This window comes from Dicentrarchus labrax, unplaced genomic scaffold (assembly GCF_905237075.1).
Source record: "Dicentrarchus labrax unplaced genomic scaffold, dlabrax2021, whole genome shotgun sequence".
In the NCBI taxonomy this organism is placed as follows: Eukaryota; Metazoa; Chordata; class Actinopteri; family Moronidae; genus Dicentrarchus; species Dicentrarchus labrax.
Window position 1 is genome coordinate 15374029 of NW_026136705.1, and position 23364 is coordinate 15397392.

The following is a 23364-nucleotide window of genomic DNA, read 5'->3' on the forward strand; positions in this document are numbered from 1 at the left end:
CTAGAGCCCTAAAAATTATATCAGAAACCTGAAAAAAATAAAACTGTTGTGCCACAGAGCAGAAACAGTAATACATTTGAAGCATTTGGATCTATAAAACATGTCTCACCTGCGATGTGTCATTGTCGCTGTGTACTCCATTCACTGACACCGACTGATTGAGTGTGGTCTGGTCCAGACTGGTTCTGTGTTTGAGAGCAAGGAAAAGCATGTTAATAAAAATAAACATCTGTTGATATACATCAACAATGTTCTACCAGACTCCCACTTTGGTTTACCTGGCTGCAGAATCATGTGCATGGCTTTCTGTCTCAGACTGTGCCACTTCTTCTACTGGGGGCGGTGTAGGGGGTCGCCGTGCTCTCTCCTCTTCCTCTCGCCTCCTCTGGATCTCCTGCTCCTCAAGCTGAAAAATGTGAACTCAGTAATGTTGTCTAAACTTAACTTGTGAGGGGAAATCAGAGCCTACAGTCATAGAAGAGTGGCAGACATCCTTTAACTACCATATCAATTCATTCTCAAATACATTTCAGATCTTGTGACATCATCCCTCTACTTACTGTAGTGAGTTTCTCCAGCAGCACAAAGCGATCTTCCCAGGCTGCAGCAAGTTTCTCAAAGGCCTCATGGCGCTTAATTAGGCTCTCTACTTCATCCACATTTGCACCCAGCTCTGCTGCTCGCACCAGAGGTTCTTGCCCTGCCAACCAAGACTCTGCCACATAGGCATCACGTCCAAACTGCAACACTTCTAGCACTGAAATGCAGAGAAAAGGGGAGCAGAAGACAGAAGGACATATTAAAAAATACCGTATATACAGCATAAGGACACAATCAAATATGTGTAATCACCATTGACAGTATACATAATGGACAGAGCTTCCAGACTGTAAAGTGAAGCCAATACGGAAGTGTCTTAAAACCTGCATTCTATGTTAAGGCAGACAGGGAGAGCTCCAATAAAAAAAAAAACAATACCATGCACGCTAATGCAGAACTGACCCAACTTCTCACTTGATTAATTTGCTCAGTAAACAGTTTCCTAACGAGTTTATGGTCCCAATCACTTGTTTCAAGTCTTCTTCTATATAGCATGATGTTCATTTAGTAAATTACGGTCCAATTTAGAGTAAAATACACGGTAACATAGAGTGTGTTTTTGGGGCGTGGTTACATTATGATTAACAAGTCACTCTCAGTGAATCTGTCCAGCACACCACACAAAACTCAGTTCAAACTGTCAAACTAGGCAGTGTATATATATGTATATCAAATATGAAGCAATATTCTGTTACTGCGTTGCCTAATTTCTGGCTAAAATCGTTTCAGGAACATATTTTGGAGTACTGTTTAGCTGTAATACGAGATTGTGTGTGACCAGACGAGCCACCATCGTTTGCTGCTACAGACAAGTTGAAACTGTGCAGCCAACACCTTAACTTAACTTCCTTCAAAATGGACATACCATTTATATTTTATCTAATACCTTTACCCTGTAGCAACATGTCAACACCAACATATCTCTTGTGTTTTGTTTTGTTTGAATGAGCCCTTATACAGACTCTAAAAGATTTTAAACACACATACCAATTTGTAAATGGTCCATCTTGTCTTGCCACTTTTTGTTGATCTTGTCTCTCTTTTCCTGGAGTTGAGCCAGTTTCTCTCGGATCTGTGAATCAAGGAACATTCAGTAACAAGAAGATTAAGTCATAACCCACAATAAGCCTTTAAGTATGTACCCTTTTTACACAGAGCTATTTCTTGTAAATACGCATTAATATGACTGCAAATAACAGTGAAAGTGACCCATCGCACAGTACCTCATCAGCTGCATAGTGATTATTGTTGATGAGAGTGTTTCCCATCTCAATACAGGCAGTAAAGCTGTCTGCCCTGGTTTCAATCTCTGACTTGATGTCCTGATGATTGGCAATGACCAACCCAGCAGAAGATACATCCCTGGGATAACAGAAAGCAGAGAGAGGTGAGATTTAATTATATAACTTGTATCATTTATTATAAGAGAATTCATTATGGTAACTGGAAAAATTAAGCATAAAATGACATTCACCTGGGGCTGTCATGTGCATCAATCTGCAGGTTGACACCATCCATCCAGAGCATGAGGTCTCGCACCATGTTGAAGAAGCGGAACTTCTCCACGGTGTCCAGCAGGAGGACCCTGCGTGCCTGACCAGCCTCGAGCAGGCCCTCCCAGGCAGAAGTGACAGCGTGTTCGCTCCTGTGAATATCATCAGCTTTCTCCCCAGCATAGGCCTTCTGCAGCCGCGCTGCGTCATCTTGTACCTGGTTCACCTAGGAGGTCAAAGAGGAAGACATTCAGTTTTCTATCTCTGTCTCTCCGAGTCTCACATGAGATCTCCTTATTAACAGATAGCTGACCTGTCCACTGAGGGCCTGGATGTCATTTTCGAAAGTATTGTGCTGTCTGTGTAGATGCTGAACAGTGTTCAGGTCACGGCCAAGGTCGGAGGGCAGCCCCTCCCTCTTCTCCTTCACACGTCCAAGCACCTCCATGGCATCCTGGTGGAAGCGGTGCAACTCATAGGAGGCTGCCAACATTTGCGTGCGTGTGTCAATCAGCTCCAGCAAGTCAGCCCAGGCCTCGTTTAACCCGTCCTTCCACTCAGCCACGCTGGCATTCTCAGGATGACCTGACTCAATCAGGTCATCTGCCAGCCCATTTACACCATCTACACGCTCTTGGCCAATGGTGCTGGTGTCACGAGCAAACTCCCGGAACTTGTCCCTCAGCATCTGTAGACAGAAAAAAGAAATCAGGGCAAAATTGGGAAACAATTAATTCATCTAAATTTCCCTGAGCCTCAGTGTCTCCAAAGCATGTGACAGAAAAAAAAAAACTCACTGTGACATGCTCATAGTCCTGTCCTAGTTCATGGGATCCAGCAACCACCTCCCTCTCAGCAATCCACTGTTCCAGATCATCCACCTCCCGCTTCAGCTGGGTCAGCCGCAGTCTCTCCTGAAGCCGCCCACGGCGCTCTTCAGCCAGGTCTTTCAACCCTGCATACAGCTTGTCAACTTGGGCTTGCCGTAAAGTGATTCTCTCACTGTTTACAGAAAAATTAGAACAAGACAGATCAGTGGTTGTGGATGTACAACTTTCTTCATAACAAAGACATGTGTGACAGTTGACATTCAACATTCAGATCTTTTGTGTGCACTCTCACCTCTCGGGGTGTTCACTGGTGACCATGAGGCGACTGCTGTTAGCAAGCTGGTGAATGGTTTGGGCGTAATCTTCAAGTGCCTGTTCCAGAGTCTGGTGCTTTTTGACCATCACAAGTGCACTTTGCTCATCCTGGGAGACAGACAAGAAATTATAATGTTTTCTCAAGATGTAAGATTGTGAAAGAGTGGTACTAAGAGCAGTTGCTTTTCCTTATTTTATCCCTTCTTACCTTGGCTTTTTCCTCTGACATCATGTGCAGCTCTTGCTCTCCCATCCAGGCTTCTGCCTCTGCTGCATCAGCATAGAACTGCTGGGCGCGATTTGCCTCTATTAGACGGTCATGACGCTTGTCTGTCTCTGCAATCAGCTGGTCCCAGAGGTCCCGCAGCTCAACAAGGCGCTCCTCTAGGACAGACTGTCTCTCACCATCTACCTGACTCTGGGTCTGGCCTCGTCTATGGATGTCATCGATGCGAGGCTGGTGGCCCTGGATCTCCTTCTGCAATGTCTGATTCAGAAATAGAGAAGATGGTTTGGCAATTTGCACCTCACGTTTGCCTTTGGACTATACAATGAAGGTGTTTATTAATTTAATGAGTGTAATTCACTTTTATCTTCCTTTTTAATTGCCCTGCATTACAACATTTTAAGTACTAGTAATTCATAATTTTACCATTGCATGTCAAAAAAAACAAAAAAACCCCTTTTTAATCACTGTACCTGGTTCTTCTTGATTAGCAGTTGTACGGTGGGCAGGTCTTTTCCATGGTCTGTTGAGCTAGCCAGGGGCATTCTCTCTTTCACCCATAGCTGAGAGAGAAACAGAAGAATGAATTAAACATGAGTATTAGGCAAACAGGATACAATAGAAACACTCAGTTACTTCACACTTCCACATCTAATTTATGCAGTCAGGTAATCCAACTCACAATTTCATCCTCCAGATCTCTGTTGAACTGATGTGCTTCTTTGGAGGCAAGTAGTTGCTGCCTCCTCAGTTCAAGAGGCTCCTGAAGGTCGGAGAAGTTGTCAGTGACACGCCTTTGCTGACCATCTACCTCAGCGAGTCCAGCGTCCTCCTGGGACAGGGCTAGAGCTTGAGACTGAAGGGACTGCACCTCCTTCTCTCTGACCTCCATCTGGTGCTCCAGCATCTATATAGAGAAAATAAAAACATGTAAGACACAAACACATGACATCTGGCAATTTCTACTACTATCTACAAACAGATTTGGCCTGTTCCACCACATGCACCACATTAAATCTGTAATTACTTCATTACTGTAATTAACATTTAAAATTAATCTTCTTTATACATGATGTTTTGTACATCATATCAAAGCTATGTAATACAACATGTAACATATTTCATGACAGCAAGACTGTGCTTTGCTTGCACAGGTTGGTGTACCTGGTGCTTCTTGAGCAGGATGTTGACACTGGTCAAATCTTTGCCATAGTCGTCGCTATGCAGCTGACTCTCAAGGTTTTTCAGCCAAACTTCCAGAGCGGAGCAGCTCTGTGTAAAGAGTTCTGCCCGGTTAGCATCAAACAAGCACTGTGCCTTGGTGCGGGTTGTGCCTTCCAGCTCCTCCCACTGACGCTGTAGGTCTTCAAGGGTCTGCTGAACAACCGGTTTCAACTCTGGCTTCTCTGCCACCAGCGCTTGACCCTCCTTTTGGTGACAGAAAACAAGGACAAAGTTTAATTTACGTTAGTTTAGCTGTTTCAATGATCACAGTCAGTGTAGGCAGATTGTCCCTAAAATTCAGAAATTAAATGCCATTTAGCCTTGTTGATCAGCCTACCCTTTAACAATCCCATCAACAGGCAGATGAATGGGTATCCAAGTACCGTTTTATCAGATGAAATTTGGGGAAAGAAAATTCTTCAGTATGTGTTTACTAATTAATGACAACTATTAATGTAAAATTGGCAATACCTTATCAATTTTGTCCAGCCAGTCTTTGTTGGAGGCCAGTTCGGCCATGAAGGCCTGATGTTTCTGCCACTTGCTGTGAAGATTTCTGGCCTCATCATAAGACATGTCCTGTGCTGTCAGCATCTTCTCATTGATCCACAATGTGAGCTACAGAAAAGAGAATAACATTATGCAATAAGTATTTTTTCTTGTATCTTATGATTAAAGAAGCCATTTCTATTCACAATACTCACATATTTACCCATTAAGCATCATTACTTATTTATTCATTATGCTATTATTTGATTTGATTTTTAAAATTGATTTTTACCTCCTGTCCGTCTTGGAGGAAGTGCTGAAGTTCACGGTTATCCTTAAGCTTTGTCAGCAATTCATTTGCAGCCTCTTTATTCTTAAGATGCCTGGAGAAAACAAAGGAGAAAGCTAAATGAGCCACTCTTTAAACATCAATTTAAAAAGAAAAACTTACATTAATAAAGTTTTTTTGTCCCCATCTTTTACTTTTGTTCTAACCTTTCTTGGATGGAATCAACTTTTTCCTGGATCTTATCAGAGTTTGCATTACAGTCATTAATGAGGCGCCGTCCAGCCTCCACCACACCATTTATCTTCTCCTCACTGGCCTCTGTAGTGGTGAGGAAATCTTCATGCTTCTTAATGGCCTCCTCTGCTCCCTGAAGACTGGTTGGCATCTCTGTGTGGGACAGCACGTACTCCTACACAGAGAGGAAAGGAATGTAAAGTTTTCTAACATTTTTTATATTCAATTATCGAATTCCAAAGATTTTTGCAGCCTGTTAGTTTACTTCAACTGAGATTAAAACAATTAAAACAAATATGAATATTGGATATACTGAAGAATTTAAACTAGAAGAAGCTAGAAATATAATTTCTTGTTTTATTCAACAATTAACTTTCCTTTGCTGTAGCTGTCTTTGAATCCCTTCTCTTTAACTTTAATTTCCTGTTAACTTAATTTAACTTAAAAATAGATCTTCCTAAATGTTACACACTGCTGGACTGTGTGGACTGTTGATACATGAGGCCATAGCTCTCGCAATGGCTTCAATTCCATAGTGTATTTTTCTAACCTGGCTGTTGAGGAAAGCCTCTGCCTGCTGTGCATCTCTCAAGAAAGTCTGGAAGTCGAAGGCTTGGGCCAAAAGACTGTGGCGGTTCTCCCACATGCGACGCAACTCATGCCAGCCGGTGTCCAGTGCCTGGAGCCTCTGGGCCAAGAACATGTACTGAGCATCTGTCTGACCTTGCGTCACCTCCTCACCGACTGCCCGCATCTTCTCATAGTCCTCCTTATAGTTATCCACCTCATTCTTTATGCTCTCGTGCTGGGCTAGCAAACTCTCAGCCTCAGGCAGAGAGGTCGGAATGTCCTCTGAGGCCACGGCTGTCTGGGTGCGGGACAGCCAGGACTGGAAATCATCCAGATCCCTAAGGAAGCCCTGCAGCTTGCTGGCTTCGCCCAATGACTCCTCACGCCGCTTCATGGTGGCGTTTAACTCCTCCCACACCTCTTGAATCTCTGCCAGGCGTCCTTGGATCTCTCCAGCCTGATCTGGATGTTCCTGGGCCAGCTTTTCTGCCTCATTTCTCAGGTCATCCAATTTGCCCTGAAAGGACATGAAAAATTATTTAAACGCAGAAGTGATGACAAGATACCTCAACATGAAGCCCACAGTAAGCCCGCTATTAATTTACTATCATTTATTGCACAATTCTGTTCTGTTCCCATCTCTCCCCAATATCTCACTGCATGTAACTTCTGCATACCTGAATGGCCTCCAGGTCCCTCTCCATGCCAGTTAGTTTGCGTTGCAGCGCCATCACTCCAGCCAGGTCATTGCCCAGACTCTGAGTGGATTCAATCACTTTCGTCTTTTCCTTCATCCAACTTTGGATCTCATTGCACTCCAAGTGGTAGTTCTGGATGTTAAGGGCCGACTCTAGGCCTAGCTTCTTTTGACCAGCCAGTTGTTCAAACTCCTTCCATCTAGAGACCACACCAAATGTAACATTTAGGCAAAAAATGCAGTGCTCATTGAGAGCTTATATATTTCTGTGTATAGTGGTGGATTTTAGTAGGCCTTATATGTTAGCTCTGACCTGTTGTTCAGTTGATCTCGTGTCTGGTGGATTTGGTCTTTGTTACAGTTGTCAGAGCTCAGCAGCTGCTCGGCCACCTGGTTCACATCAGTGACACGAGTGCCTAGGTTGTTCATCTCAGGTTCCAGTGTCTCAAATCTGCAGCAATAAATAATAGACCAACATGAATTAATTTATTCAGACAAGTCTGGATACATACACAATAAAACTATTTGCATGAGAAAACAGTAATATTTTGTATACTTTTAAGAAGACTATTATTACAAAATTACGTATTGATGATTGTTATATTTTGTCACAGTTTTAATCTTCTGTTGAAACACTTACATATGTGTTTCATGTCATAAATGTAACTACTTGAATGGATTCTTAGTTATGATTTCACATCTCAAGTCTCAGCTTTGATGTCTCAAACCTGAATGGGTTTTGAAGGATACAAATTCAGCCATCACCATGTTTTTTATTAATTAAATCTTCTGTATTAACATCAGATTTACCTCTGCTGCACAACCTCTAAGTCCTCCAGTTTGGTAGGGATCTCCATGCCATGTAACCACTGCTCCTTTTCCTCCACCCAGAGCTGGCAAGCACCAGCTTCACTAAACATGCGGTAGAGGGCCAGGGCACCCTCCAGAGCCTGGCGCCGAGCTGCTGACAGAGACTCCAGTTCTTCATAGCGTTGCTCAATAGCAGGTAGGCGACCGTCCACCTACAGTCAGCAATAAACAATAATTTAGTACTACAATCAACATGCCATCATTGAAGTAGTATGAAAAACAAAGCACACGCACCTCAGGGAAATGTACATAGGCCGGTGGCAGTGCTTGAACCTGCTCATGCAGGGAGTCGATGAGGGGGTGGTGGCTCTGGATCTCCTCCTCTATCTCCCTCTGCTTGCGAGCTAGAGTTTGGGTGGAGAACTCATCATGGCCTACCTCCTGACTGGACACCTGTCTAAGTGTCTCCATAATCCATGCCTCCATGTCATTGGCATCTGTTTGAAATTGGTGCAGGGCGACTGCTTCCTTAAGACTCTGCTCTCTAAGCTTAGTTGTCTGGGGAGCAGGAAGAACAATAGAAAAATCTATATTTGTAAAAGAAAATGCTTTATACTGCATAAATACAAATACAAAGAATTGTGAACACTACCCACCTCTTCCAGATGTGCCCACTGTGCACGGATATCTTCAATCCTCTCTGTGACCTCTGGGGCTCCAAAGTGACCCTCCTTAATCAAAGTTTCTCCAGCCGCAATGCTGTTACTCAGGGGGCCATAGCGGGCTGCCATTTCATCCCTGAAAGCCTCATGTTTGCTGAGAAGGTGAAGGGCAGAAGTTAGGTCACGGCCACAGTCTCCACTTGCCAAGATCTGCTCCTGCTCTCTAATCCAGGCTGCCTCCTCGCCGAGATCCCACAGGAACTGCCACAGGCGGCGCGAGTCCTCTAGGCGCTCTCTGCGTTTCCCAGCGAGCTGCCCAAGCTCCTCATAGGCTTGACCCAGAAGGTCAACCTTCTCACTAACTAGTCCCGGCTCGCACGGTTTGTAGGCTGGTAGAAAAAGCAAGAATACATGGCACTTAGATATTGTGCATAAATAGGTCAGACTAAAGCGTCATGGTGGTCTGTACAGAGAATATGTTTGAAGACTCACCCTGTTCATAGGAAGTGAAGCGTTGTGCTGCTCCCTGCACTGCCTTGATCCTCTCTGCCTGAGCTGAAGTGTCAGCCTCTACCAGAGTGTGTTTCTGCAGTAGGTCCAATACATCATGCAAATGTTTGCCACTGTCCGGAGACTGCAGACGACCCTGAAACAAACAGAGAGCACAGTCCAGTAGAATATTTGGTTATTCCCCCCCTCAGCTTCAGACCATTACCGTGAACACATGGGGAGCCAGAGCCTTGCTCAAATACCAGCAGAGAAAATTCTTCTAATCTGAGTCACTAGAGCAAAAGGCCATTAAATGACAACAGGACATTATCACAGATAGTAAAGTGTATACAAGCATTCTCATTATAAAGTAATGGGTAACTAAATTATTGAGACATTAACAGCGTGATTCCAGTTACCACCGAAAATTACAGAAGAAATGGATTAATGTCCTAATCAACTTCACCCCAGACAAACAAACGCAGATATATATATATATATATATATATATATACCCCAGCCTTCCCCTTCAAATTAAACACCTGTTTATACTCCCTCAATAGAGAAATATAAAGAAAACCTCAAACACTAACTTTGGAATGGGTCAAAGCTCAAAGGCAGCAAATAGTGCTATATTTGTTTAAAGGTGGTGGGTGGCTGATGAGGCCAAGCCCTTCGGGTAGTACTGTGCAGTCTTAACATTTGATCTGAGGCAGCAGAGAGAGGCACACATGCTACTTTGTAAACAGGCACTCAATTGACAGATGTTTAAAGCAATTAATGGTTAATACCAAAATTTAAGGAGAAAGAAACTGAATATTTAGGGTACCTATACAGTGAGTTCACTAGCCCAACATGATGAGAAATTAAATATATAACTGCAAAGACATAATAAGACAGCTGGTAACCTTACATACCCATTAGAGGTCTAGCACTGTAATTTCTAATAACATGGGCACCATGGAAATTGAGTACACACAATGATGCTGCATACTGTATGTTTAACCATTTGAACCAGTCATTACCTGGGTAATAGGCTACTTTAATAGCAGCTAAAATGTAAAATGCTGTGTCCACTGCCAACAGGCAATTGCATTTGGCAATACCAGAGTTTTCAGACTTGCAGAATTAAATGAATTAATATCACAGCATGTGGGAATGGAGTTATCAGATTTAACCATGTAAGGAGAAAAGCACATGCTCCCACTGAAGTCTACCTCAGCCAACTTCAATAAAGTCAGCAATGACAAGCAACACAGCTCAGGCAAGGGCTGTAAAAAGCTAATTACTGCTGTTAATGGTCCTCTGATAAGTACAGACACTAAAGCTGCCGAGGACATATGTGAACAACAACTAACTTAATTGAGAGGATTAGGAAATTCCTTTTTGTTGATTAAAAACAAAGCCAACAGAATGTTGGAATGCAAAGCAGTATGTCAAAAGAGGCTAAAACAATGTGATTACTGTTAAAGTAGTATAAGCATGCATTGTATTGGTTGGGTCGGTACCTTCATGTCTGCCATCCAGTCCATAATGTAGCGCATCTCCTGAAACAGTCTCTGCAGGTCACGATGGGCATTCAGCCGCTCTCTGCGTGCAGCCAGGAGCTCTTTCAGGTATTCCCAGAGTCGAAGCACATTATCTCTTCTTGCGATTATACGTCGCACATCATGGTATCCCTCTGCTTCCAGCTCTTTGGCAACAGCCTCCACAGCAGCGACACGCTCCCAATATGCCCCAATGTCTGTCTCAATGGCCTCGTGTTTACGGGTGGCAGCTTCCACTGCTCCTAAGTCAGTTCCGAAGTTGTCCTAACAACAGAGGAAAATGAGCTTATCACAGTAAAAATACCTTAATACGTATTCAATGAAGTATTCAAATTCAACAATACATCTGTAGCCACACATTTGTCTGTGTTTCATTAAATCCACTACTAAATCCATAACTACCTGAGACACCAGCCTCTGGTTCTCACTCAGCCATGTCTCCCGCATAGCCGCTTTGCGGTCAAAACGTGCAGCAAGCATCTCCAGCTTCTCCTGGCGAATCAACTCATTTCTCAGTGCCAGCTCTCGTTCGTGCTCTGCCTTCTCCAATCGCTCCCATGCCTGCCGTACCAATGAAAAAACAGGAAGTTGGTAACATCCTACAACTAGGATACCAAAAGGGCATACATGATGAGGCCAGTTTTGTCAGCCTCCATCAACTTATGATAATACAGTCTAAAAAACACAGTGAACATAAACAATTTCCCAAAAAGCATGCAACAAGTACTTTAATTAACCTATTGATTACATCACATTATGAAATGTGGCTTTCACATTTTTAGATGGAAAACAATTTCTAGCCCTTTCTAGAGCAACCCATACCTTATTGATGTCAGAGATGAGTTTGCCCTCCCTTGGCATGTAGACTTTTTGATTGTTTGCTCTCATCTTGCTCTGGATAGTAAAGAGGAGAACCTCCAAGTTTCCTTTCTCTGTAAATCTGTGGAGACAGACATCACCTCTGTTTAACATACTGTATAGATTCACACTTTGGATCCTAATGGATATAAAGCATTGGGTCATTGACTGGGTTATATTAACCCAGGTTTCTGTTACTCACTTGGGGGGTTTCTCCACAGTCCGGTAGGAGTTGAAAGCCTGGAGCTGGTTCTGTACACCACTCAGTGAGTTAGCTAGCTGGCGGTCATTGAGTGTCACTATAGTCTGCTCGATCCACTGCAGCAGCTCTGAGGCCAGGGTCTCATACTTCTCTATCAGCTGATCTGCCTCAATAGCATAGTCCAGCACCTGCAACCGAGACAGATCTGTGAATCAAAGTAATCGGTGGGCAAACTCTTGATGTACATCTACTCAATGTTTTATTCAGACATTAATGTCCATGCACGCACGCACACACACACACACACACACACACACACACACACACACACACACACACACACACACACACACACACACACACACACACACACACACACACACACACACACACACACACACACACACACACACACACACACACACACACACACACACACACACACACACACACACACAGCTAACCTTGCCAATTCTTTTGCCCTCCACTGCCAGGGCCTTCATCTTGGAGAAGTAATGATAGTAGGTCGCCACATAGGTAATGATGGACTTTTCATCAGGCTGATCAACATTAACATCTGGGGGAAAAAAAAGAAAGCATGATGCATCTGCACCTGAACTCTCCTCCCTTGTGTCCCCATGTAGTGCTATCTAAGCTATAATTAATTCCAGTAATTCTCTATACTCTAACATCCATCAACTCCATCTACTTTGGACAACAAGCACCAGCTGAGTGACTCAGTGGATAGTGTCAGATCATCAGTGTGACTTACAGGAATGCTTCATATTTTTGTGGAGGTTTTACCCACTCACCTTCTGGGTCCAAGAGCTTGGTAAGCCCCAGTTCCTTCTCAGCCACATTGAAAGCATTCTGGAGATTGTAGTGGGCATTGGACCTCTTCAAGTTGTCAAACTCAATAAGGTCAGATCTGCAGAGGCCAGGGGACAATTATGGTTTTAATAAGAACAGATTGCAAAGGAAAACAGGGTGCAAGCAAATGGTACTATCATTCAGGCTGACATACGTTGTCTTCTTGTGGTATAGAGAAAAATATTTTGCAGTCCACTCCGATACATGTCTCGGTTTATAGACCAGGGTGCATTAAATAATCCATTTGATTTAGGTATAGGCATTTGCATGCGAACAGGCTTTCCATCTGTGGATTAAGCTGCTCCTGCAAATTATTGCTTATTCTTGCCTGAACCATGTTTTCATTTTGAGCTTACTTTGGCCTTAGAGGGATGTAAAATTGGGGGGGCCTGTATATCATTAAAACTTTAATGACCAATAAGCATGAATTGGCATTCCCAAAATATTGGAATGAGGACTAAAAGGGCCATTTCCTTACTGAGGTTCAGTTAACATGACCAGATCCTTAAACTGTACCATGATCATGAAACCTTTTACGTCACACACGTTTTAGATTTCAGATATGCAAACAATGTAAGGGGAATGCATATTGCAATTGTAAATAGCATGATCATATTAATAGCAGCATCATGGTTTATATGAATAGCCCCTGGTTCAGTAACTCAAACAATAGAAATGTTAGCATTCATGTATCAGGTATCACTTAGGCAGTCATTGTAATGAACAATATTCTCTGTTTTATTTGACTCAGGAGTTTAGGGTATACCTTTGGCTTTCAGTTCACAGATTAATTTTAACACAAGCTATTGATGACAGCATTACCAGCAGGGTGTGCAAGTGAGTTCCTAAGCATGGCTCTTCATAGAAAATAAGTGGGTTATTATTTCTGTGATCTAGGTCATCTGACTCCCTATTTTACTTTCATCCTTTTAGCCATACTGCAGACTGTTTAAAGGATGGGAGGAGTAGGAGGAGACCTAAATAGAAAAGGGGATAAAAACACCCAAGAGAAGTGTGATGGTACTGCGACAGGTCGGCAAAGATTTTTGATTTGCAGGATGACTAGAAATCCTTACTGACAAGGCGAGGCCTGTTAAAAGGTATCACAGTATATGCCTAACAGGGGCGAGTTTATTTAGTAGGTGACATCAAGTAAAGGATGAAGTCAATGACCTGTGTTTGTGCACAATGGCATTGAATGCCAGACCATCTCTCCAGCTGGTTGTGAAGTTGTGGATGTTGACATTGGGGTATCTGCAAAAGCAAAATCAGAAGTCATTAATCATTAACTCAACACAACAAGATTAATCAGTAACCATGTCAGTAAAACCACAAATAGCATAAATGGTAAAATATATTTTCCACGTATGTTTATCCTGTGTGGTTAAGCTATCCATTATCCATTATCTCCTCCCCTGCTCCTTTCTCACCCAGCAGTTTTCATTTGGCACCAAAGCAGCAGGGCGTCTTTAGCTGATTTCTTCTCCTTGTTGTCCTCTGTTTCCACACTGATGTCTTGGATCTGTTAGAAGATTAGACCTTTTCATTACATATCATATATTATTCATGTAATCTATGATCGGTTAGTACATTAAACCAAATTTAAAATTATAAAGTCACAAGTAATGACACTAGGTTCATGAAGATTTACCTTGTGAAGCACACTGCAGCAGCTTCAACCTCTATTACAATTTTTGTGAGTTTGAGGATGGACTAAGTTATATGCAGACACCTGAAGTCCCAAAGCCAAATTTGCTCTTAATGTGGCAGCTATGCCAAGAGGGGAATGAGCAGAGCTCCACAAAGCTACTAGATGTTACCTGGAAGCGAAGGATGATGGTCCAGATGAGACCCAGGGTGAGGCGGTGATTCCCATCCACAATGTCGTGTGAGCCCATATTTTCTAGATGGACTTTTTGCTCCTTGAGAAACTGCAGGGCTTTATCAACATTCTCCAGGCAGTGGATACGCATGCGGCCCTTAGTGGGCTTTGGCTGTGGGGAGCAGAAGAAAAACAAAAGACATATGTTGAAATTATTGAACTTAAGTGATCACAACACACGAAGAGCACAGGAAAAAGAAAAACAAGTGGAAGCAGGAGGAGCAGTAAATCACACTCAAAGAAAGAAGAAATGAGGCACATGATTTCTTGTGTGGTGCAGGGTGCATGAGGGTCATCTTAAGGGCCAGGGTCAGAGAAGGGTGGTTTCTGTGTGATACTGACCAGCTGTTCTCCTGAGAGCACTTCCAGAAGGCGGATAAGCATGCGGCCATCGCGCAGGTCAGTGTACAAGTCACCAATGCGACAGGTCACTCGGCCTAGGTGAGAGTTCACCCATTTGGTGAAGGTCTTCTTCTGTACAGCTTCACGCTCATCTGCAAAGACACAACAGGGAGAGAGAGGGGATGAAGTTGCATCACACCAAGATTACCATCGACTCTGCTGACTGAGATCCCACTGGCCTCAATATCTTTAGTGTCAGGGAAATAAATATGTACAAGGAATCAATATTCCTCTAAAACAATTAACTATGTGGACTACAACTTTGATTACATCTGAGAGCAGGTGACATTAAATTATAAGGACTTAAGCCCTCGTTCCAAGGAGTTCATTTCGCAGATAAGCTACGCCCATTAAATCTCTAGGATCACTGTATTGACAGCTTAGCGAGAGGTTTTCACTCTTCAGACTGAAGTTTACTGTTGGCTCTCCACATGCATGGCTAATGATGTGAGTGTAGAAGAGAAAAGGGACAATGCAAAACTGTACATAAAGGCAATGACATTTAGTCGGCATTTTTTCAATTTCTTTATCGAAGCAGACTAAAAAAAGAATCACAATAAATTAAGCTGTAACAGCAGCTCAGACATATGGACCAGGGGAGTAAGAAGCTAATCCTGCTCCGCCACCTAACAAGGTGACCTCATTTCTAGGACATAAGGTCTGCCTTTTGAAAACACTATTCTAGCATTGTACTTAATGCACAGCACCAAACACAAACCCACACAGAGCAGTTCAGACAGAAAATAGATTATATGAGCAGCTCTGCAATAATGACTTAAACAAAACAAAGCCTACTTGCAGCATCGTGAAATGAAAAACAATGGTGGTGAAGATGTCTTAAAACAATACAAAATAGAGTTTCATTTTTTCATATTCATCATTTACCAAATAAAACTATACATGGCCACAGACTGAGTAGTAGTTTGAGTGTTTAGTTAGTTAAGTCTTTGATTAATAAATACTAAGCTACTCCAAAAAGAGTGAGAGGGGGACAATTCGGGGGACAAAGACTGCATGTTGTGCAATTAACCACTCTTCTAACTGTCAGCCAAAAAAAGAACAGATTTTGAAATTTCCCACAAGTCTTCTAGGGTGGGGCAATGTAGCACATGACATAACACACCTCTGTATGTATCCTCTACTAGAGAAGTTTTCTAGAAATAAGCAATACAGAAAACTTTCTTGTAATGTACTTAAACAACAAATTGAAATGGTAAATGGACCTGTTCTAGTCTTCCGACCACTCAAAGCGCTTTTACACTACGTGCCATATTCACCCTTTCACACACATTCACACAGTGATGGCAAAGTCCATCGGACAGAAACTAACATTCATACACATTCACACACCAATGCACGGCATCGGGATACTTCGACATGTGGCACCAGGAGCCGGGGATCGAACCCACAACCTTCTGATTAAGGAACGACCCGCTCTGCCTCTAAGCCACAGCCGCCCTTAAAGCCTTTGAAAGCGATCCATTATTTATTTTATACAACAAAAGTTAAAAGATTGTCACAGCTAAGGTTGACAAGACATGATTAAACTCACCCTACTGCTGTGACCTCTATAATTTACCTCACTGTAATTCAGGAGTTGTTTTTAGCTAGAATGGCCCTGTACAGTGATATTTATTAAGCAGGTTTCCATATTGTTTGTTAATGTTCCATCGACATGCTAAGAATGCATATGTAGGCCACAAGCACCAGGCTAGTGTAACACAAATTTCAGCCGACTGCAGATGGCCACACCTGATTTAAGACTCACATTTCAGTGGGTTTTGTGGCCATCGCACAGCCTTGAAATTAAATCTTGGGATTGTCACGCGGTCAAAAAACCATCACGAAAACGTGTTTGTTGTAATCCTAGCTCAGTGATAATATGACACTAAACTGAGTTGCCCTTTCTTGCTTCAGTTGCTGTTTCCCTGACAGTGCCATCAGTCAAAGTGAACTGGCCAGTAATAAAGAACCAATAGCGCAATACATTATTGTATATATTATTATATTATTTAGTATAAAGTTGTTTGGCTATCCATGCTCTGCACCAGAGCTGAGGGCAGCAGAATGACACATGAAGGTGGTAATAGAAGAAAACAAACAGAAAATGAGTGGCATTGTTTTCACTGGGTTAAAAGTTCATGTCATCCTATTTGAATGCAAGTTAAAGTCAACATTTTCAAGTAATAACTGGTTCTTGTAATGTCCGAATCTCACACAAGACTGCAGAAAAGCATAAGAATTGTGTTCAATGTGTGCAACTACAAACGACACCAGTCTCATTTGATGATTATGTTTCACCCGGTCCTACCTCACTCTTTTCTTGCTTGAGTGCATAGTAACAATTGGGGAGGGCACATTCATTTCACACATGCATTACAGACAAAGAGTTCAATAGCAGATAAACCAATGTGTCAAACACACAGCATAATGAGATGGATATGTTGGTCTATGTTGGAGAGATCATCATCTGACTACGGTAACTATGCAGACAAATGCAAAGAGATTACAGGTAATTGGTGCTAAAGTACACATATACATGAAACAACACGTTTTATGAAAAAAGCCCAGTGATATGCAGGTTTTCAAATCTCCAAAGCACAGATATATAATTGGAAGTTTTTATTAGAGAAATATTTAAAGATAGGTGGCTGTACAAAGATATGTTAATTGAAAGCAGGTGACAGGGCTGACTACAGTCATGGTCTTCAGGCATGTTTGAAGGGCTGGAGCTGAGGCAGAAACAGGCCTTTCTAGCATAGCTATCAGCTCTCGTCTCCTGGGTGTGTGCTCCTTCCTGGTTTAACTAAACTCAAGGATATCAGACAAACAGAGTATCATGGCATCGCACTCAAACAGCTACTATCGGTCAAACAGCCCTGCTTTAGTTTAGTCCTGGTTGGTCCTCTATATACTTTACTAGGGTTTGTTTGGGGTTGTTGTTTGAGGTTTTGAGGTCTTACGATTTTATCTCATTTCAACTTTCCAGAAATGAGTCTCGCTAAACCCATCTATTAAAGAGAGACCACTAAATGATTTGAAGCTGTTCAATGAGCCAGCAGATGTGGATTATTGTGCCAGGTGAAGTACAGTGCAGGAGCCTACATTCCTCCTGACGCTTGATCATGTTGTGACAGCACCCAGCACTAAGGAGGAGGCAATGGGGCAGTGGGCAGTGGTCCTTAGGAAGAAATGCTGCTACTGCTGCTGGTGCTACACTGGTAATAACAAGGCTACTGAACAAGAACAAAAGACAGACAAACACAGACATCAGTCTCTGACGTGTTTGCTCATTATGGCAAGCAAACACAAACCTGTCATCAATTGAGGCTACGGTAGATAAGGGCAAAACCGGTGCAGCTGTTTTCTCTAACAATGTGACATTTGTGGATTCTTTTGTTAGTGCATGGGAGAACATGTCAACTGTAATGTTTGTACACACATATCTAAATAGTTTAATCATGTTAACTGACCTGTAAGAATGCTTAGCGTCCGCAACAGAGAGTGTGTATTTTTTAAAGCGTCTCCTGATGGTTGAAGGTGAGAAAAGATCAAAGAAACTGCGACTTTGTTTACTCCATGTTGTCAGATGTCTTAAGTCACACGTCACACAAAATACCTGCAGAGCCTGCCAGCATTGTTACGCAATTACACAGGACAAGAGAGCAGAGTGGGAAAATATGAGCTTTAGAACGCAAGCCATGTAATTATTAGTTACTCTTACTAAGGCTTACATTATCTTAGCAATGTTAGCTTTTTTGACAAACAAATCCCACTAAAGTGACTATGCACACCTGCCTTGAAACATGGACAATTCAAAGTAATAAACTGATAAAATACCTATATACCTATGTTATGATGATGTTGTCTGCTCTGAATATTAGCCTCCCGGACCCTGCGTCCTCATATGGGGACATCATCTTTTGTGAAAACTACTAATTATTCAAAGACAATACTCCCAAATAGCTCGGGTCTCAGGAGGATAAATGGATCCTAGCAAATACCCTCTATGTCTAATGTGGATTCAATCAACAGCTTCATTTTTCTGAGATATATTTTTTTCTATCATTAAAACTCTCTAGCACCAAATCACTAGCCCTCTGGGATGAGAATTCAATATATTCTTAGTAAAATGTTTTTACAGAAGTGAGCATTCTGTACCGTTTTAAAACTCCCCTCACTATCCTGGAGCTCTACCTGTCCTTCTTGAGCCTATATGTGTGTAAGAGAGGACAAAACAAGTAATCAGAATTTTTTATGTCATGTTTTTCTCTATTGTTTACTAATGGCAGATCAGAACTAGTGGTTACAGGTATCATTGAGTGTTTCAAACGCATATTTGGGCATGTCCAGTCAATTTGAACATGTTTGTCTCTGGTGGTAAGCTTTAAGTATATGTCAGGGCGGGGGAGTGGAGTGGCTCAGCCAGTTCCCTCTCTACTGTTGAATGTACCGGGGGGATTTAGCTCGCTGTTGCTTTCCTATTTAACCCCAAACAAACTTGTGCACTGTTGATAACGATGATTATATGCAGGTAATCTGAGCAAATATGCTGCCAGACTTAATCCTGTCCGTGTGGTTCATTGTGATTAGGATCATGTTTGGTGATAAAATGGCAGACACAAAAGGAATTGGTGGGCCAAGGTTCACGCACATCTATAAAGGGAAACATCAAATCTATGCATCAGAACATAATGTGCAGTTTAAGGCCCCGAGCCTCAGAGTATAGAAAGTTAGGGGATAAAGTTGATGGCAATGTGCGTGTGCATTTTACTCCAGACGGCTGCGGAGTAAAGAGGGCTAATAACGGGCAAGTAAAGAAGCTTCAAGCGCAATGATAGATCGTTAACCAGCTGTCTGTGACCCGACTTCAAACTTGGAAGCTGTAAGTTCAATGTTTTATGTTGTTTTAGTGTTAAGTGTGTTGTTTAGCCTGCTTAACTTTGTTTTAACATGCTGCCAACTGTCAACTGCCTCAGGCTGGAAGATTCAATGTTGATCAATGTTCTAATGTTGAGGCAGGGCTCCAAAGTGCGACCAAAATTTTTAAGAGTGAGACTAATAATTTTTCTAGGTCGCACTGGTGCACCTGACACTGCCCGGGTGAAAACATAAATTTATTTCGCAAGGGCATCATCTCTCTGTGTTCTCCTGTGACCGAACTCAAACACTCATGGTAGGATCATATCGTGTTCTAAACCAATAAGAGACAGAGCTCGGACAGGTCTTTGCCTCTGATTAGCTGTGGTCCTGTTCACAACGCTAAGTTGTGTGTGTTTAAAAATTGCCGAGCCCTGGTCCTTCGGCGACAGCATCAGACTCGGAACCAGAGGAGGAGACAACCGAGTCTCGGATAGAGCCCGGCTCTGAGACCCAAATTAAAAAGGTCAAAATATATTCCTTCAGACAGGACTGGCTGAAACAATTTCCCTGGCTGAGGTACAACAAAGGACGTAACGCAATGCACTGCGTGTACTGTCAGGAGTGCGGTCAGAATGTGGCCGGAGATAGTGCATTCGTGAGCGGGTCAACAATGTTTCGTATCAAACTTTTATTTGGAAATGTTTTATTTTGCTTAGTGTTTTAGTTTGAAATGTTCAATTTCAGCTCAGTGAAGCACTTTAAACACTTTATTTTTCTTTTTATATATAATTGTGCTTCAAATAAAGACAAGCATTTCTCTACACCTTATTCTTGTTTAAAACATTATATGAAAGTTATGGAGAGCGATAAAAAGGTGACCTTATGGCGTTAAAGGTGACGCAATGAAAAATTTGGGTGCACCTACAATTTGTGCTGGTGCACCTAAAAAGAAAAGTTAGGCGCCCTTAGTCTGGAGCCCTGTTGAGGGACAGTCAAGAGAAACTATGTGAATATTAATCCTCATTTGAAACCAACTAAATAACAGTAGAAGGCTGGATGCCAGCACCATTATTCACATATTGCTTTTTCTAGAGCTGTATCGCTTTATACTGCGTTAGCTTTGTAGCTTTGCTGTTGTGCGGAAGCCTGTTTTGCTCTGCTGGGGTGTCCAGATGTTTCTGCTTTATTGTAAAATCACTTGATACACATCACCTGAAGGTAACAATATTGCTATGTGTAAAAAAAGTACAACTGCATCACTTAATTTTCTTGGCAACATTATGTAACTGATTAGCACCTAGCAGCTACCAGGTAGAGACCACTGTGCTCGATTTAGTTAACCTAGAAATAACCTGTAGACCCCTCCCACCCCACACTGACAAAATCATCTGCTTGTCCATTGTCCATCCGGAGACAAAAATAAGCACTTGTGGTGATGAAATAGAGACAGACTTCATTCTGACTTTCCAAATTGAAGGTAAATTTCCTATGTTGCTCACTGCCTTCTCAGTGAATTCTGCATCCCCCGCTGTGTTGCATGAGACTGCACATCAGTGGCATCACTTCAGCATAGAGGACAAAGAGTGACTCCGTGCTTAAATAGCTTACCATAGTAAGCACTTCACACAATAGCAAATGCAGCAGGGCTTGAAATTAACTTTGTTTGTCCCAAATTCTACTTTCATCTATCCCAGACTTAACCATCGCCCTTAACTGAACACAATAAATAGAGTTGATCAGCTTGGTTTCACATGTTATTTCTAACAGTTTAATCAATAAATACAACACTGCTAATTGTAGTGCAACATTATTATTATTATTTACCCAGATAATCACAAACTCACTACAGGGACATTGAGAAGTAGAAAACAGGTTTTTTCTTTAAATCTACAAAGGGAGGGAGAAGATCAAACAAACTATCCAAATATTTACCAGCTCAAAAAAAAAACTAAGGACTATTTACATATAAGCTATAAGAACACACTAATCCAGAGATCCAATGAGAAAGAGTGAGAGAAGGTCAAATGAACTATTTACATAATTACAAGCTATAGGAACACCCTAATCCAGAGATCAGGAGAGAAAAAGAGAGAAGCTCAAATGTGCATATGTACATTTCTCCACTGTCCCTGAATTGTCCCAGACGCTATTTTGATTGTCCCCGGGACAACAGAACATCCTTAATTTCAATCGCTACAATGCATACTGCAGATTTTTCACACTTTTCATTTCCCTGACCATTTACTGTAAAACATGCTGAAATAACCGTCTTGTGATTATTTCCTGACTCCCAAATATGTAAGAAGCTTTCAGAGGAGCAATAGAATGAGCAATGGTTCTGGCCTCAGCCCAGGCTGTTTATCATTAAGAGCTGCTAACAACGTCATCTTGTTTCATCTCCTTCCCAGGTCATGCCCCTCCCTAGCCATTGCTGGTTCCCTTTCTAGTTGGGTTGAAACGCCCTTGACTTCACAAACTCTTGATATCCTGTCCCTCACCCACCCTGATCTTGCATAATAAGTGCCTCTGGTCACCCCGTCCTCAGAAAGAATGAGTAAACTACTTCCGTCAATCTGTCTGCTTTAATCTGCTTTAATGATGATGGTATTGTGCCAAAGGGTACAGAGAAAGCCCATCAGTGGGAGTCTGACTTTTCTCTTGCTTTCAGCTCTGCTCTTATTTAGGTGAAACAATTAAATATGTGATAATGCTAGACATATATTGCAAGTATAGAATTGTTGTATTACATGTTTTTATTGTAAATTCAGAATGTCAATTGAGCCAAGAGTGGTGTACATAATTTAAGTGAACAGAAAACCACATTGTGATAGGTGTGAATGTAAGAGTTAGGAAGTATGTGCACAGCATGTATGCACTTATATCAACATTTTGGTTTGACATTTAATATTTGACATGTTTAATAATTTTTTATTTTTTTTGGTAAATCTAGAAAAAGGTATAACCTAGTATCTTTCCATTAGGATCCATCCAATATATTAAAGATAAGAAATATCCTATTCTTTGATGGATAAAACATTTTTATTGTACAAAATGTAGATCCCTCAATCAAAGTTTAAGTTCACCTCTAATTCGGGTGCCCGGCTAGCTCAGTGGGTAGAGCTGGCGACCCATGTAACGAGGCTGAGTCTTTGCTGCAGCGGCCCAGGGTTTGAATCCGACCTGCGGCCCTTTGTTGCGTATCATCCCCTCTCTCTCTCTGCCCCCCTTTCCTGTCTGTCTTCAGCTGTACTATCAAATAAAAGCCAAAAAAGATACTTAATAAAAAAAAAAGTTTACCTCTAATTCACCCAAAAAGAAAATTAATTTGGTGGATGCCAAAAATACGAAGTGGCAATACAAAATACACAAATATGCATCGTCTTCCTGAGAGACAAATATTTTGAGGTTTACACTTGATTTTTATCCACGAACATACACAGAAGGACACATGCGTTAGTTGGTTGTAATGCTGCAATCAGAAGAAGAATTGGCCTATAATTAGCTTAATTGTTCCAAATACAACTGTTACAACTGTTTTGTTATCTGAGATTAAAGGGTAAACCCAAGGCATTCATTAAAAGGAATACCTGGACATCTTGAATTTTACTCTGTTATTTGTTTTCATGAAGTATTCATCACATACAGTAGTGTCAAAAAAACAACAACTCAGATAGTAAAAAGCAGCTTTCAACTTTGTGGTCGTTGGTTATCATTCTTTATTGTTACCAGTGGGTGGTTTGAGCTGAGAACTCACTATGACTGTGGTGCTTATATAGGCCATGAGCCATAATAGCAATAAGGACAAACCATCT

The 23364-nt window shown here is 41.8% G+C and overlaps 1 protein-coding gene across 5 annotated transcripts in view; it reads right to left on the bottom strand.

Moving 5' to 3' along the window:
* LOC127364627 (spectrin beta chain, non-erythrocytic 1) overlaps positions 1-23364 on the bottom strand; it is a 53658-nt gene that overhangs the window by 7247 nt on the left and 23047 nt on the right. For all 5 annotated transcript variants that reach the window (XM_051402285.1, XM_051402283.1, XM_051402282.1 and 2 more), the window contains 33 exons: positions 14630-14781; positions 14226-14399; positions 13836-13927; positions 13579-13659; positions 12348-12463; positions 12000-12112; positions 11536-11723; positions 11298-11415; positions 10878-11036; positions 10437-10739; positions 8932-9085; positions 8434-8828; positions 8072-8335; positions 7778-7989; positions 7281-7418; positions 6948-7167; positions 6251-6787; positions 5673-5875; positions 5470-5560; positions 5160-5306; positions 4629-4892; positions 4147-4371; positions 3938-4027; positions 3447-3725; positions 3216-3346; positions 2891-3095; positions 2407-2781; positions 2075-2319; positions 1824-1962; positions 1588-1672; positions 561-757; positions 279-406; positions 110-185 (listed from right to left, as the gene is read on the bottom strand). In XM_051402285.1, the coding sequence (XP_051258245.1) occupies positions 110-185; positions 279-406; positions 561-757; positions 1588-1672; positions 1824-1962; positions 2075-2319; positions 2407-2781; positions 2891-3095; positions 3216-3346; positions 3447-3725; positions 3938-4027; positions 4147-4371; positions 4629-4892; positions 5160-5306; positions 5470-5560; positions 5673-5875; positions 6251-6787; positions 6948-7167; positions 7281-7418; positions 7778-7989; positions 8072-8335; positions 8434-8828; positions 8932-9085; positions 10437-10739; positions 10878-11036; positions 11298-11415; positions 11536-11723; positions 12000-12112; positions 12348-12463; positions 13579-13659; positions 13836-13927; positions 14226-14399; positions 14630-14781 (6296 nt within the window). The remainder of the gene's footprint in view (positions 1-109; positions 186-278; positions 407-560; positions 758-1587; positions 1673-1823; positions 1963-2074; positions 2320-2406; positions 2782-2890; positions 3096-3215; positions 3347-3446; positions 3726-3937; positions 4028-4146; positions 4372-4628; positions 4893-5159; positions 5307-5469; positions 5561-5672; positions 5876-6250; positions 6788-6947; positions 7168-7280; positions 7419-7777; positions 7990-8071; positions 8336-8433; positions 8829-8931; positions 9086-10436; positions 10740-10877; positions 11037-11297; positions 11416-11535; positions 11724-11999; positions 12113-12347; positions 12464-13578; positions 13660-13835; positions 13928-14225; positions 14400-14629; positions 14782-23364) is intronic.